This window comes from Ursus arctos, unplaced genomic scaffold (assembly GCF_023065955.2).
Source record: "Ursus arctos isolate Adak ecotype North America unplaced genomic scaffold, UrsArc2.0 scaffold_32, whole genome shotgun sequence".
Taxonomy (NCBI): domain Eukaryota; kingdom Metazoa; phylum Chordata; class Mammalia; order Carnivora; family Ursidae; genus Ursus; species Ursus arctos.
Genome location: NW_026623008.1, coordinates 27460431 through 27476395, shown reverse-complemented (window position 1 = coordinate 27476395; position 15965 = coordinate 27460431). Strand labels below are relative to the sequence as shown.

Below are 15965 nucleotides of genomic sequence, written 5' to 3'. Positions count from 1 at the left end.
TCTCTGTGACTCAGTGCCTTCCTCCAAAATGGGGTGATAGTAACGCCCTCCTTGGATGAGGTGGAAATGAGAATTCAGCGAGGTAATGGACAAAAGGCACTTAGAACGCTGCCTGCCGTTCTGAGGCTCACAGGGGCTCAGAGCTATTAGCTCATCGCGATTGTTCCTATGCTGCCAGGATGGGTAAGGCCGGAAGGACCCAACCCCTGTCGGCTCCTGTCCTCTGACAACCAGGCTTGTCCCTGGGGCCGTATCCCATGGCTGTCCCACCCGGCTGCCAGAGAAGGCAGAAGAGAAGCATCGGTCAAACCCTGACCTAACGTCTCGCATTCAGCAGACCTGCTCTGCGCACATCCATGAGCCCACTTCTGCCTCATGACAACCCCACCGGCTAGTCCTCTTATCACCGCCTACCTTTGGCAGCCGAACCAACTGAGGTAAGGAGGGTAGGTGCAGCTGGCACCCAGCTGGCCTGGCCTCGCAGTCTGTGCCCCCGACCTTTGCCCGGGCTGTCTCCATGCGCTGCGCTCGGGAAGGCGCGGTGGGGAGAGAGGCCTCCTTCTGGGCATGCCCTCCCCACGCCCCTCCGCTCCTCCCTGATTCCGCTTATGTCCCCAGCTCAGGTCCGTCAGGAGTCATGACTTAGATGAGGGGCCGGGCCGTACCCCAGACTCGGTACGGCCTATACTCCCCAAAACAGCTCCAAAGACAGTTTGGGTGCACGTCGGATTTGGCAAGCACTGGGGCATAAAGCAGGGGCGTTTTTGAATGAGACAGATGGCTGTGTACCACCTGCTGTCCGACTGTGTGGGAGGGAAACCCTGGATCTGGAGTGCTTCTAATTTCCATGGTGTAAATACTCCCTCCTCGGCCGGCATCAGGCGACCAAGGTGAGTTGACTGGACGCAGAGACAGGAAGAAATGCGGACAGTTAGCTCCCACAGGCCAGCGCAAGCCAGCTCCAACACCCCACTGAAACAGACCCGGGTGTAAATTCTGCTCCGCCTTTTAGGAGCCTTATGGCCTCAGGCAAGTCACCTCATGCCCCTGAGCCTGTTTCCTCATCAGTAGAAGGAGCACACTGTTAAACAGCTACTTTGCAGGGGTATCGGGATGGGATGTCGGGATGGGATGGTGTCCTCCACGTGCAGGCCTGAGTGCAGTGCCCACCCTCCACTCCCCACTGAGACTGGGGCAGGCACTCTCTGGCCCACTCAGTGAGACCCCCCCTCACCTGCTGAAGACCCCACCCCCTGCTCCCACCCAGGCCCTTCCCCATCCCAAGTCCTGGCCTAGAATCAACACCCTAGTTGTTTGGGCAAGGCTAGGACTAAATTTTCTTGCCTGGGGTTCAAGTCTGCTCCAGATCTCTCCCCAACACCCTACTCCCTAAACCTTCAAAAAGGAAACCAAGACCGTGCATTCCAGAAGGAGTCCATTTTGAGGGTGCAGCAGGAGCTTAGCATCAATTAGGAATATCTGAGAGACCAAAGGAAGGCAGCACCGTGAGGAAGAGTGGCTCCACGGGCTCATCGTTCCTCGAGCCACCGTCGAGTTCGCCAAAGCTTGGACTATGATGGGCTGGGTTTAGTCCTGATGGCTGCAGCCATGCAGAGAACAGTACAGCCCATGGGGTGTCCTGCCTCTCTTCCAACACAGGATGGGTTGGACCAGGGGCCAGGATGGAAAACAGTTGACCAAGAGAACCTTAGGACTCGGTTTCCAAACCACTAGTAGGAAGGGGCCAATCTAGATTATCGTAGTATGTTTTCTTAAAAAGTAAAAAAAAAAAAAAAAAGAAAGAAAATGAGTCCTGCAAATATAAGATGAACGTGTGTCAAAGAGGTATCCAGTTCATTAACAAGGAAGCCAGTAGGATGGTAACACTGGCTCAAAGAGCTTTGGAGAGATTGAGTTTTTATTGGGAGGGGAAAACACCAAATAAGACTGCTCAGTTAGTTATAAAATGGATTAATGTCCTACAAGGGTAATAAGCCACCACATTGGGGTTTATCATTTCAATGGGCTACAGTCTCCAAGTTAACCCGGAGTCTGGGCCTTCGAGCAGTAGCTGACGGTGGAGTCAGACCCGGGCGCGTTCTCCCGGAGAATCCCACAGTGCAGGGCGGGCCTGGTGAGGGCCGTACTACATGGAAAGCGATGCTGCTCTCCTTCTGCCTTATTTACAAGTTTGGGGAGTTTTCCTTAACAGGAGGGAGCTCTGCTCTGCTCCTCAGGCCACCACCCCACCTCCTCGCCACTGCCATTTCTTCCTAGCTTAGGACCTGGCTTCTCCCTCCATACACACCCCCTCCAATCCCTCTCTGCCTCCTCGCCTCACCCGCTCCCCTTGCCCCCGAGCTGTGGCTGCAGAGGAGCTGAAGCTCGGCCCCACGCGTTAAGGCTGGTCTTCCTGGTCCTTACACCAGACTGGATGCGACCTGGCCATGGACAGACGGGCTGACTGCTAGTCCGCAGCTTCTAGGACACAGCGGGTGAGGAGACCCGGCTGGTGACATCAGAGGGGAGGGGAGAGAAGAAGGCAGCAGTATTCCTTGAGTCCCAAGCAAAAAGACTTTTGTTGTTGTTGTTGAATTATAACCAACCTGCAGTATTATGTTCATTTCAGGGATACAAGAGAGCCGATCAGTATTTTTATACATTACAAAATGACCCCTACAAAAGCTTTGGATATCCTCTGTCACCATACAAAGTGGCTGCCGTATTGTTGGCTGTGTTCTCTATCCCTTGGCGTACTTCTCTTATAACTGGAAGTTTGTACCTCTTAATCCCCTTGGCCTATCTTGCCCCTCCCCCAACCCCTTTCCCTTCGGGCATCCACCAGTTTGTTCTCTCTCTGAGTTTGTTTTGTTTTTTAGATTCTACGTATAAGTGAAATCACATGGTGTTTGTCTTTCTCTGTCTGACTTCACTTAGCATACCCCCTGGGGTCTATCCCCAGTGTTACAAATGGCGGGGTGTCGTTCTTTCTTGTGGCTGAGTTATATACCCCTGCACGGATACACCCCATCTTCTTTGTCTGTTCATCTATCGACGGACACTTGGGCTGTTTCCGTGTCTTGGCTATTGTAAGCAGTGCTGTAGTGAACATAGGAGTGCACCTATGTTTTCAAATTAGTGTTTCTGTTTTCTTCAGGTAAATACCCAGAAGTGGAATTGTGAGATGGTAGGGTAGTTCTATTTTTAATTTTTTGATGGGAACTCCATACTGTCTTCCAGAGCGGCCGCGCCGGTTTGCATTCCCGCCCCCAGTGCATGAGGGTTCCTTCTTCTCCACATCCTCTCCAACACTTGTGTTGTCCATTCTGACCGGTGGGAGGTGATCGCGCCTTGTGGTTTTGACTGGCGTTTCCCGGATGATGAGGGACGGGGAGCATCTTTTCAAGTACTTCTCCCATGCAGTCTGTTCCTGTGGTGAATGGTCTCCTTCACTGTGCAAAACCTAGAAAAGATTATTTTAAAATAGTCTTCTGGGGGGGATACAACAATCCCTTCAGCTTCCCTCTGGGTCACGTGGAAATGCCCAGACCCAGTGCTCTCTGTCCTCCCAACGTGGGCGCCCCTGTCATTGGAAATGACCACTGTGACCGTTGTCAAGCTCCTCTGACGTGCTGGGCCGGGCCTTTTATGTGAACTGCTGCACCGGGTCCTATAAAGCAGGCACGAGCCCCATTTTGTAGACGAAGAACCCGGCTGAGCCACCTGCCGGGGATCCAGCGGTGAGTCTGTGAGGTCAGCTGAGGTCAGCCCCCGGGCGGGGGTCATTCCAGGCGACCCCCCGCTGCCCCCTGCAGTGCTCCTGCGGGCGCTCCACTGCCGCTGAGCCTCACCTCGCGTGGGGCGGGGCTCCGCAGGGAGCTGCAGCCCTGGGCTCCTGGTGCTCAGAGAAGGGAGTGGGGGGCAAGTGGCGCCCTGGGTGGGGGGTGGCTGGGACTTACAGCAGACCACACCTGTATTTACTTGAACCTCTTTCTGTCCAGGATCTGTACGCATTAGACCTGGAGCCCTACCGCTACTCGGGGGTGAACCTGACGGGGTTCCGGATCCTCAACGTGGACAACCCGCATGTCTCGGCCATCGTGGAGAAGTGGTCCATGGAGCGGCTGCAGGCGGCCCCCCGGGCAGAGTCCGGCCTGTTGGACGGCGTGATGATGGTATCCCAGCCAGGCGGGCCAGATCCAGGGGTGCCCCTTCCTCTGCACTTTCGTCCCTCCATTTCCCTTTTCTGTCGTCTCTTCCCTACTTCCTCCCTATCTCTTTCTTCCCTCCCACCACTTCCCTTCCTAAGACCTGCTCTGGACCAGCCAGACCTTAGGCTGGGCCCTGGGAGCACTAGGAATCAGACACAGTCCCCTCGAAGGGTGGTAGGGGAGGCGTGTGACAGCCTAGGGAATCAGGAAAGGAGAAGGCGTGGACAGGGTCTAGGAGCAGCAAGAACGATGGGATGAGGGAGGAGGGCCTGGAAGGAGAAGGTCTAAGCTGCAGGGAGGGTGGGAGTTGGGTGACTGCCGAGCAGCAGGGACACCTAAGCCTGGCCTTTACTGTGGGCATGGACAGGGTCGCTCTGGGCCTTTCCCTCGTCAGGACCCCGTGTGCCTGGTAGGGGAGGGGAAAGGGGCCACAGCAGCTTGGGCCAAGGACCCTCGGGGCTGGGGAACTGCTCTCAGGCAGGCCCTGCGCCCTCCCCTCCAGACTGACGCAGCCTTACTGTACGACGCCGTCCACATCGTGTCCGTGTGCTACCAGCGGGCCCCGCAGATGACCGTGAACTCCCTGCAGTGCCATCGGCACAAGGCCTGGCGCTTTGGAGGCCGTTTCATGAACTTCATCAAGGAGGTGAGTGCGTGTTCACCCCCGCCAGGGCCTCCTCACTGGGGGTCTTCCATGCTGCAGAGCAAAGGCGCAGGCAGAATCGATTTCCAGTCCACACGAACCGGGGCACATTGGTTCACATCTCTGAGCCTCTGTTTCCCTGGGCGAAAATGGGCTGGACGGGACCAATCTCACAGGGCGATTGAGAGGCTGAGGCCCTGGCACCTAGGAGGTTCTCCGTGGGCCGCCCGCATTGTCAGCAGGACCTGCATGGGCTTCCAGGGCAACGGATGAGGGTCTCTGCCGCTGGCTTTGTGACCTTGGGCAAGCCAGAGAACCTTGCTGAGCCTTGGTTATCTCATCTGCCAAATGGGGTATGAAGCACGCCCCCTCAGAGGGATACCGGGAAGTGGAGACGAGACTCCTGTGTGGAAAGGGCTCGGGGCAGTGGCAGGGCAGGGGAGGCTGGCTGGATACTCAGTCCTCCAAACTCCTCTTCACGTCACGGGCCCCCTGGGACCTGGCTCCGCTGGCTCCAAGGTGGCCGTGAAGAAGTCCCATCCGTGGGGCTGATTCAGAGGAACCGGCCACAAGACGGCCGCTGACACTCACGGTGCCATTCAATAATTCGGAAGGACTCTCCCTCATCTTCGTCCTTGTAAGCTGCAGATGGCAGTTCGTCGTTCCCGTTTTACAGGTGGGGAAGCTAAGGCCAGGGCCAGGCATCCTGGCAGCATCATGATGAGCTGGGTGACTTTGGCTAAAGGATTAACATTTTGATTCTCAGTTTCCTTGACTGTGAAATGGGCATAAAGAGTACTTGTCTCGGTGTTGTTGAGAAGACGGTGTGCAAACTGTCCATGGAACAGTTAGCCCAGGACGTGGGCAGAGTCAAATCCCCGGTAAATGGTGGATGAAGAAGGCTCGGGGAGGAGATCGGGGCAGGGTTATCCTGGGTCGGTGGGAGTGACCCTGTCCAGGCGACTCCAGGGGCAATCGAGAGAAGCCCTCGAGGACGGTTGTACGGCGATCGCTCCGTAGCAGTGACGCTGGGCCAGAAGTGCGGCAGGCTGCCTTGAGCGCTCCTTCAGTCACTCAGCAGCGAGTTGCCAGGCCCTGGGGGCCAGTGGGGCTGAGACAGACGAGCCCCTACGTTCACAGAGCTCACAGCCCGGGGGGGGAGCAGACGTGAATGGAGTCCTCGCATTCAGGGATGCAATCCCACGTGCAGAGGAAGGCAGCTCTAGGAGGGCGTATAGCAAAGGGACCCACCACCTTACACGCAGCAGACAGGGTGGCTTTCCTGCGAGTGCTGAGGTCCCCATCACTGCTTGGGAAGGGCATTAAAAGGAATGGGGATGGGACACGGGCTGTACGGTGTGATGCCCCTGCCTGTGGAGCTTGTCTCTGCCTCTCCCGGCTGTGCCACTTCTCACGTGCTCCTAGACGGCCCGAAGCACCCGTTTCCTCACCTGGCAAACACCCTGTCACCATCGTGGTGAGCGAGGCATGAAGTCCTTGGCACCGGCTCCCCTCACGCCCAGAAGGGGCTCCATCCGTTGTCAGCTGTGTCGGCATAAGAGGACCATGATGGTCCCTTCTCATCCAGCCCCTCAGAACTGCAGAGGAAGGCCAATTGTCTAGTGCTCTGAGCAGGCCTGGTTGGCCTGGGAGACCACCTGCTTGTTCTCGGGGAACTTCGAGGCCTGACTCCTAGCCCCCCTCTGCCTCCTTCCTCGGCAGGCCTCCGACTGAGGGCCAGAGGCCAGTGTGAGGGGGTCGATGACCTAAGCCACAACTCCGGGCCCCTTGTGAGCAACACACAAATGCCTTTGAAGCTTAACTCACTTTTTAGCTGTGTGACCTTCGACAACCTGCTGAATCTCTCTGTGCCTCAGGTCCGCCTCTGTACTCTGGAGATTTTCCTAGAGTTGTTGCAGGATGAAGCGAGTTAGGGTGTGTGCGGAGCACTTAGGCCAGAGCCTGGCACAGAACAGATGCTCATCAGAGGGGCTACCGTTGCTGTTCTCTCTATCATCACGACTGCCATCCCTGGAGCTTCTCGTTCCCCGGTGGGTTTCCAGCTAACGAGGATCCCTGGGCCACAGAGCTCCGGGGACCCCCACCCTGCTTACCCCTCACCCCCTGGAATTTTTGAGGCTCAGTTCTGGAGCCCTGAGGGACGCAGGTTTGCCACTGCCCACACCAGAGAAAGGGGCCCCCTTCTCCCTTTCGGGGCTGACCAGCCCACATTGGCGTACTTCCTGTTTCCTGGTCACTGGCCCAGCGAGTGGCCCTCAACACTCACAGTCCTTTACAGAGCCCTTTCAGGGACATCTCTGAGTCACCTGCATCGTAGGGCCGCAGCTACCCGAGCCCGGGACCCAAGCGCCCTGCCCAGCACACCGTCTTCCCTCACACCATTTCCAAGCTGCCCGTCTCCCCGTCTGACTGCGTGACAGTAAATCATTTTAAAGACTTGGCATTTCCGAGAGGAGCTGGAAAATACCAGGCCGGAGTTCAGAGCGTGTGAAGCATCTTTCATTTAGCGAGTCTCGAGCGGTGGCTGGAAGGGGCGGGCAGGCCGGGAAATGTCACGGGGAGGAGCTGCCAGCGGCTCCCTGCCCTGCCCTGGCCCTGCCCACCCGCCCGCCCGCGCACAGACAGTCCGTGCCCCTGCTGGCATTTCATTCCTCTGTAGCTGACAAGGGGGCAGGCTTGGCTCTGAGCGCAGGTTTGGAGCACCTGCTGTGATTTCCCCTGGGGGCCAGGAGAGAGCCAGAGGGTGCAGAAGAGGGGGAGCCAGCCGGCGGCACGGGGAGCTGAGCCTCTCTGTGAAGCCATAAATGGGGGTCTTCGCCTCCTCTGATCTTTTCATCTCTGTCCCCAACCCCATTTCCAGCCCCCTGGGCTCTAGAAGCCTCTCCCACAGAACCTGGGCATAGTGACACCAAGCTCTTCAGCTTTGTTCCTGCAGACAGGGCTTCTGCCCTGCACCCCCATTATGGGGGGCTTTCTATATAGCTCAGTCCCTCTTTGAGCCTCAGTGTCTATGACCTTAAAATGGGGGTGGTCACACCCACCTGGCAGGATTGTCATGAGACGAAATCAGTGCATTCAGGGAAGGAGGTGAGCCTTCTCTGTCAGCATATCTACTGAGACCTCGGGCCCTGGCCCAAGTGACCGGCCCTCCTCCCAGCCATGTGCCAGCCCTAGTCCAAGGGAACTCTGTGGAAGGAAGCAACAAAGGAGAAATAATAGTATAGACCGCTCAGTCGGGGTGGTGTAGACCAGACACTTGCTAAGCACTTTATACATCTTTTTTAACACCTAGGAAACAGGTCATTTTCCCCTTCCCGAAGCTGAGAGAGGTCAGATCACATTCTTTCCAATTCCTTTTACTACTTCCCGGACCCCTTCCAGGCCCCACCCCTCTGCCTGAGTTAGTCCACCCGGATGCTCCCCTGCACACTTCCCACGATGCCTTGGAGCTGCCCAGGTGTTCGGAGAGCCCCACAGCTGTCACTGCGGCCTCCAGGGATCCATGATCCCATGAACTTGGGTGTCACACTGTGAGTGTAGCATGAGTGTCAGGGGCGTTCGGCCAGGGAAAGTCCCGGAACCTTTTTCAGAACCTACAGGGGATCCTGACCCGCATGCAGTTAGAAATGCACGGTGGCAAAGCAAGGACTGCAATATTCAGGCCTCCCCCCCTCCCCCCCGACATGCTCTGGCACCTCCTTCCTCAACCCGGTCAGCCCCCAGCCTCCGCTGGTTCCCAAGGAACTCCAGGATGCATGGGTTTGTTCTCCCAGACACAGAAAGCCGGTGGTATTTGGGCATTTACCTGGGTGCCCGCAGCCTCCGACCTCCATGGAGAAGGGAGAGAAAGGATGTCGCTTCAGCCTGGGTGGTGGGACCCTGGGACCCGAGGGGCAGTGTGGAGCTCTTATCCGCTCTGTGAGCTCGGGTGATGTGCCGGCCTCTTGGGACCTGCTTCCTCGTCTGTGAAATGGGGATCGTGACCTCACCTGGCCCACCTGCCAGGCCGGCAGGTTACCTGCTGTGAGCAGCGAGAAGTACTTTGTAGGTATCCTCTGGGCCCACAGGAAGGGTATTTTCTAGAAAGGAGGCTGGAAACCTTTTCTGTCACAGGCTGGAGAGTTAATATTTAGGCTTTGTGGGCCAGATGGTCTCTTTATAACTATTCAGGCCTGCAGGCCTGCCCAGAGCAGCCAAAGACAATAAGTAAATACATGGGTGTGGCCGTGTTCTAATCAGCTGTTTACAGAAACAGGCAGCAGGGGAATGGGGCCGCCAGCCAGAGATTGCCCACCCCTGGTCTAGAAGAGTGGGGCTTTTCTCAGCTTGGGTCCGGTGTGTTCTCTGAACGCCGGCCTCTCTGTGTCAGTGATGTTAATGGCAATAAAAGATCACAAAATCTGCCATTTGTTCAGGGCTCGGGTATGTACTGTGCACCGTCCTAAGTATTTTACGGGATTCATCTCATTCCGCCCACGTGGCAGTTTGGTACTCTTACGAATTCCATTTTGTAGATGAGGAACCCGAGACAGAGAGGTGAAGTGGAATCCCCCAGGTCGCACAGCTAACTGCGGCTGGACCCGGCATTCTGACCCCAGCGTTCTTAACCGCGACCCCCTGGAGCGGGGGGCTGGGGGTGGTGGGGGTGGCTTCTCCGCCTCCTCGGGCTCTCCTCCAGGCACCTGGTCTTCCAGCCAGGGCTGGCTTGGCCCCTTGGCTTTTCCGCCTCCATGCAGGTCTCACCTGCCCCACAACGCCCGCCTGCCTCCTTGCCCCTCTCTGGGGACCTGCCACAGGCTCCCCCTCCTCATGGCTTCTAGGCGGGGGCTCATTTGAGTGCATCTGAGATCGATGTTGTACACGAGAAGGTGCAAATGTAACGCTGGCTAAAGAGCATAATAGAATTTATGGAAATCGCTGGCTCGCACCACAGCCCGAGCAATGATGGAGGTGATTATTAATTAATCATGGTCTTGGGGGAACAGTATCAGTGCAAAGAGTAATTAAAATGAAGCATTGTACAGTTGTACCGAATGATGATTTATGAGCCCGAGGAATTGCCGCTCTGCCCTCTCCCTTCCGGCAGGCTCAATGGGAAGGATTAACTGGACGGATTGTTTTCAACAAAACCAGTGGCTTACGGACAGATTTTGATCTGGACATCATCAGTCTGAAGGAGGACGGCCTGGAGAAGGTACGTGGACTCAGGAGAGGGAGGGACGAGACCTTGGGGGCTTGACATGACCTGGCGTGCATGGCCTGTGCCTTGGCTCTTTGGAGAGCCTGAAGGTGTGGTCGGGCTGGAGGGGTGCAGGACCCAGTGGCCTGGCTGTAGCCGACACCCAAGCTGTCACCCTGTGAGCAAGGACCACCGAGGATGCTTAACCGGGGAAAAGTAATGAAAGGCTCAGGGGGCAGAAGGACAGACCTGACTTTGGGTAACAGAAACTCCAACAACCAGGGGGTGCCTACCTGGCGAGTAGTGAGCTCACTGTCACTGGAGGCATTTAGGGAACGATTCAGCAACATGATTACTTGTCTGGGAACTGGAGTTGGTTCTTATCCTTGGTGAGAGGTTGAAGCGTATGGATTCTGAACTCCCCCCTCTTGGTTTCTAAGGCCACGATGATTCAGGGGTTTGGGATGAGGATTGCAGGCCCTTCTGCGGCTGGGACCTCCATCTGGCCACCAGCACATGTTTGTCAGGAGGCCAGTTCTGCTCTCTGGGAACCATCCGCGTATTCTGTCGAGTCAGGCTGTTGGACTGAAGAGGAGAGTCAACATGAGCCCCCTTTCTGCACATCCTTGGGACCTTGGAGCTGGGGGCTCGGCCACCCCCTCTCGCTCCAGGGCATCTGTCCCGCCCTGGGAGTGGGGTGTGCGAAGTGCAAGGAATAAAAGCCAGGAGAGGGAAGGGCCGGCTCGGAGGCCTCTGGGCCTTCGGGATGCCCTGATTACCCTCCTGTCCGCCCCTGTCTGCCCTGGGTCGGGCCTCTCCCTTGGATGACTTTAGCACCCAGCCCTGGCTTCTCCACCTCCACTCCTGAGCCTCCGGCCACCCTGAGTGTACACACACACGCACACACACACGCACACGCAAAGCTTCGCAAAGCACAGCCCTGCCCTGCTCCGCTGGTGCCCGTGGTCCCCCAGTGCCACGTGAAGCTCCAGCCTCTCCCCTGGGCCTTTATGGCTCTCCAAGAAATAACCCAACCTGCCCTTCCAGGCCCAGCCTCCATGGGCCCCAAAAACATTCCCCATGGCCCAGCCACGCCCACTCCGCGGCCCCTCCTTTGCCCCTGCGGTCAGCCTGGCTGTAGGAGTGACCGCTGTCTCCGGGGTTCGCCCCCTCAGGCACACACCTGGCTCTGGCTGGCTTCCGCCTTGTGGCCAAGTTGACTCTTTCACTTCTGAGTTTCCCCACAGACTCCCGGGGGGAACCCCACCTCTCCTCTGCCACTCTCTCATGCCACATACAGCATCAGTCCTTTAGGGACAGGGGTTGTGGCCTCTGGCCTAAGATCAAGGAGACCAGCTGCTCCAACCTCCTCACGCTATGAGTTCTCACGCTGTGGTCTCGTGGCTCCTGCTTAAACCCCGGCAGTGCTGGGGGCGCCGCCTCCTCCTCCAGTGTTGCGGCCGTGGTTTCCACTCAAGTGGCGTCTCACTTTCGCTCTCTCAGCTGTCGGTCTCTGGGACTGGCGTAAGTTCTGAGGATGGCAATTAGCCGCACGTGCACCCCCGCTACGCGCGGCCGGGCCAGCAGACCTCAGCAGTGGATCACGAGAGCGCTCCCCATCTGAGCCCATCACAGCAGCCTTCTCCCAAGGACAAGGGACTGCAGCTAACACCCGGGGAAAGCCGTCCTACTGTCCCCAGGACAAAGGCTGACCTGCGCCCTCCAGAGGCCCCTGCTCCGCCCCCCCCCGCCACCTGCCACCTGGAGCATGAGCGGACAGCCTCTGTGGGGCTGGGGCCTCCTGAGTCCTAACTGTTCCCACATTGCCAGGGCACCTGGTGCCTCACAGGGGATGCAGTGGGAAGTCCACAGATTCTTGCAGGGGCTGGGGTTCCAGCTGCTCGGGAACCGCTGGACAGATGTTTGTGGAACCTCCAGGGGGGCTGCTAGGGACCCTCATGAGCTCAGCCCACTTGAGAGAAGGGCCTCTCTGATGCTGTCTGCCTGTCTCTCTTTTGGGCTCTGGGGGTTCTGCGCAGACAGAAATCCTGCCTGGAGAGGGTGCTAAGCCCAAACACAGCCACCCGGCCTCTTGTCTCATGGCTTCTGTTTGCAAAGGTGGGTCATAGCCGCCAGTGGCTCTGGGAGGATTAGAGCAGAATTACCCAGGCGTAATTACATAGCTCCCTGTTATCTGCTTTGCGCAGCTCTCTGAATGGGATGTTTGCGTTCGGCCTCTCTGTTTAATTGATTAAGTTTCCTGAGTGCCCCCCAGCTAGGCCAAGGACAGAGTGGGCATGCCAAAACCTTCCTTGAGGGAGAGGACCTGAGAGGGGGGCGGAGCTGTGCAATGTTGGACCTTCACGAGGCCCAGGGTGTTAGAAGGATCGGCAAGCTGGATCTTCCCTGGCCTCCTCCAGCCTCAGGCCTGACAACAACAAGGGCTCTGTGGAGACACAGATGATGCCCCTTGGCCACCCTATCTGCCAACTTTAGAAGTAAAAGCACAAAGCGAACTGCCTTCAAACCCAGCGACAACCAGGCCGGCAGGGAGGGCCCTCCATTCTGGTCTCCCACCCCCAAAACAGCTACAAAGTCCAGCTCCTGCCCAGTCTGCCTTCCTGCAGGTGACAAGTCTCCTCCGCTGTTAGCCCATTCCGCAGATGTTTAGCCACCGCGTCCCTTGCTCCAGGCCCTGCCCTGGGCTGCGGAGGGTGCGTGGCCCCGGGACCTGGAACCAGAGCAGAGACCCGATGAGCGAGCAGCTGGGGGCTCAGCGTCTTTCCCAGGAAGAGGCGGGCCCACCAGGCTCAGAGTGCCTCTGCCCCAGGACCCCTGATTTCCTAGTGCACCTGCCCCACCCCCGGCCGGGCTGAGATCCCCGGGCTGTCTCTACGCTCACCTTCTCTGCATTTTCCCCGCCAGCTGTGTGGGGTAGGCAGCAAGGGGGAGGTGGCAGAATTCAGGAGACTCGACACCTTGAGGGCCTCCTCCCCTAAGAAGAGAGGCAACAGGGCTGTCCGAAAGGTTAGCGCAGAGCATGTTAGCCGTGATGACGGTGCTCACGAGGAAGGGGAACGAGTAGATGGCCTTGTTGGTGTGGAGAAAGGGTGGAAAGACTGGGGGCTCAGCCCCTGTTCTCTGTCTGTCTGTCCATCCAGGTTGGCGTGTGGAGTCCTGCAGAGGGGCTCAACATCACGGAGGTTGCCAAAGGCCGAGGCCCTAATGTCACTGACTCTCTGACAAACAGGTCACTCATCGTCACCACCGTGCTGGTAAGAGCCTGCAGCCCCACGGGAGGGACTGTGTGAGCTGGGCACGGGCTGGAGGGACCCAGACTGGGCAGCACAGACCGGGCACCTCTCGGGCCTGCTTCAAGGCTGGAAGATGGGGGGCGGGGGTTGCATGGAAACATGGAGGGTCCCTCAGAAAGCCCTCGGTCGTTGGAACACAGCAACTCTGCTCACGGTCACAGGCCAAAGACCCCGGGGCAAGGGGTGATCAGTGGCCTCTTCCCAAAGGCAGAGTGGGCTGGTCCTCATGCCTGTCGGAGACCTGCTTGGAAGCCCATCTGCAGAGACCTGTGTGTTTGCGTCTCCCCTCACCCCCCGCCCCTGAGCCCAAGCACAAACCGCGATGGGGTAGAAGGTAGGGGGTTCACCTGCCCTCGGCTCCAGGACTCAGGGCCCACCTCTTCACCTCAGGTCCCAGGGAAAAAGCCCTTCTCAGTGGTCCCCCCAGCTGTGATGGGTGCTGGGGCCACACCCAGAGAGCCCAGACGGTGCGGGGAGCCCACACACATGCCACAGTCCACAGTGCCCATCCCGAGAGCTCTCTTCCATGGTTGCTCTAGCTGCCATCCTCCCTCCATTCCCCAGGACTGAATAGTGCCTCCTTCTTCTGCCCCAAGGAGTGGCTCCTGGCATCTCCCAGGCTCTCTGCACCTTGGAGCTCAGCATGGGCAGAAAGACACACCCACGCCCCTGGCCTCTTAACTGGCCGGTGCTGTGCCCCGCTCCGAGTGCACCAGCCCTTTCTGGAAGGCCTCCAGGGTGTCCAGAGACTCAGGACCCACCCTTTCAGAGACACAGCACTGTCCTTGGGACCCAAAGAGAGGCAGGCTTACCACCACCTGGTCGACTCTGACCCAAGACCTTTGGAGGACAATCCACTCAGCTTCTGCTTATAATGAAGCAATGCATACACTGTGATCAATGCAGCGCACATAAGGCAGATCCTCTGCAGAGCAGAGCGCTCAGCCCAGTTTGGCGTGCTCGGACCAAGTAAGGCTGCCTGGGATGGAACAGAGAGCAGGCTGGGCACCCGGCTCTGGGCCCTTCCACAGCGCTGGCGCACGGATGCCCTACCCGCCTCCCACCAGGGGCAGCTCAGCTGGACCCCACGGAACGGTCCTGTGCCTTCCCTCTAGTGTGACCCACCAGACATATGCTTGGTGGCAGGTGGTAACACCCCAGAGCAGGAAGAGACATGGTAGTTAAACCCCATTCTCCCAGTGAGCAGCAGACACCAGGGACACCAGCGGCTTCAAAGGAGCACCTGCAGCCTGTGGGTCTCACCCCCAGTGTCCAGGGTGTGACCACTGAGAGGATCCATGTCAATGGTGACGGAACCCTAACAGTGGTTCTGGATGTACTGCCGACGGGGGCTGGAGAGACACCTGCCCCCCCCCAAGTTTGGGCATGGACCCTCCCCTCCCCCAGCAACCCCCCCAACACCATACATCCTGCCTGCCTTTATTGATCAAATTTTTGTTAACTAAACAAATATAAAAATCAGACAGCTAAGACCAATAAGTCAAAAGATTTCATCAGGAACAGGGGAAAAATTGTAAAAGAAAAAAAAATCTAAAAAAGATGAAAAAGAAATAAACAAAAGAGAGCAAAGGGATTAAAGACTGATGAGCAATTGAAGGGATATTGATGTGGATGCAAATAGAGAAGAAGAGAGTTGAAAGGGAACAAAATAAAAAGGTTAAAGGGAAAATAATAATGAGAAAAATGAAAATAAGGCATGAGATGAAAAGGGAAGCCATCAAGGAAGACGAAAAATTAAAATAAATAATGAACAGCTCCAGCCAGACAAGGTAAAAAAATGTAAAACCAAAATGTCAGGAAGCAAAAGGATAAAAGTGTGACAAAGCTAAAATATAAAAGGGTAAAAATAAAATAATAAAAAGGTGGTAAAAGATTAAAAACAGAGCTGCATAAAATGTGAGATATAAATAAAACACTTTGCACAAGACGAGAGTAAAAAAGGTAAAACCAGTGGGCTCGGAGAGATTAGGAAGAAGGGTGATGACGTGGGCCCCGATGATTCAGCCACGAAGCCATACCCTCAAGGGCGTGGCAGGCTGCACGTAATACGCCAGAAGGATACTGGACACACACATCTTGAAAGACCACGGGCGTGCATTTTATTAAAATGGCAGCAGCCTGATTTCAAGCGCATAAAACCCTTCTGCAAAGGCGCACAGGATTTGTCTACACCCGCAGAAGCGGGATCTGGCAGGCATCCTATGCCCTTCTTGAAGCTTCTTGGTCAACACTCAGGTTCTTTCAAAGGTCGCGACCTGATGCACTCAGTCCCACCCACAGCGCCCTGCTGGCTCTCAGGCACCCCCGGGGTAGGAAAGGAGAGAAGCCCCTCTTGGCCCATGGCCCGCACACAGCTCCATCTATCCCACCGCCCCTCATCCGGGTGAACGCTAACTCAGCAGTCACCGGGGACGGGCAGCGTGACCAGGATGCAGGGGCAAGACTGTGATGGTTAAGAACACAGATCTTTGGGTCTGAACCCTGGCTCCACTGTTAAGTAGCTGTGTGACCCCAGAAAATTGCTTAACCGCTCCATGCCTCCGTTTCCCCACCTGAAAAAGAGAGGTGATGATAAT

General features: G+C 56.9%; 1 protein-coding gene across 1 annotated transcript in view; it reads left to right on the top strand.

The window, feature by feature from the left end:
- Positions 1-15965, top strand: part of GRIK3 (glutamate ionotropic receptor kainate type subunit 3) — a 213491-nt gene that overhangs the window by 154905 nt on the left and 42621 nt on the right. The window contains exons 6-9 of the mRNA XM_026516525.3: positions 4002-4175; positions 4714-4857; positions 9962-10069; positions 13216-13329. Coding sequence (XP_026372310.2) covers positions 4002-4175; positions 4714-4857; positions 9962-10069; positions 13216-13329 — 540 coding nt within the window. The remainder of the gene's footprint in view (positions 1-4001; positions 4176-4713; positions 4858-9961; positions 10070-13215; positions 13330-15965) is intronic.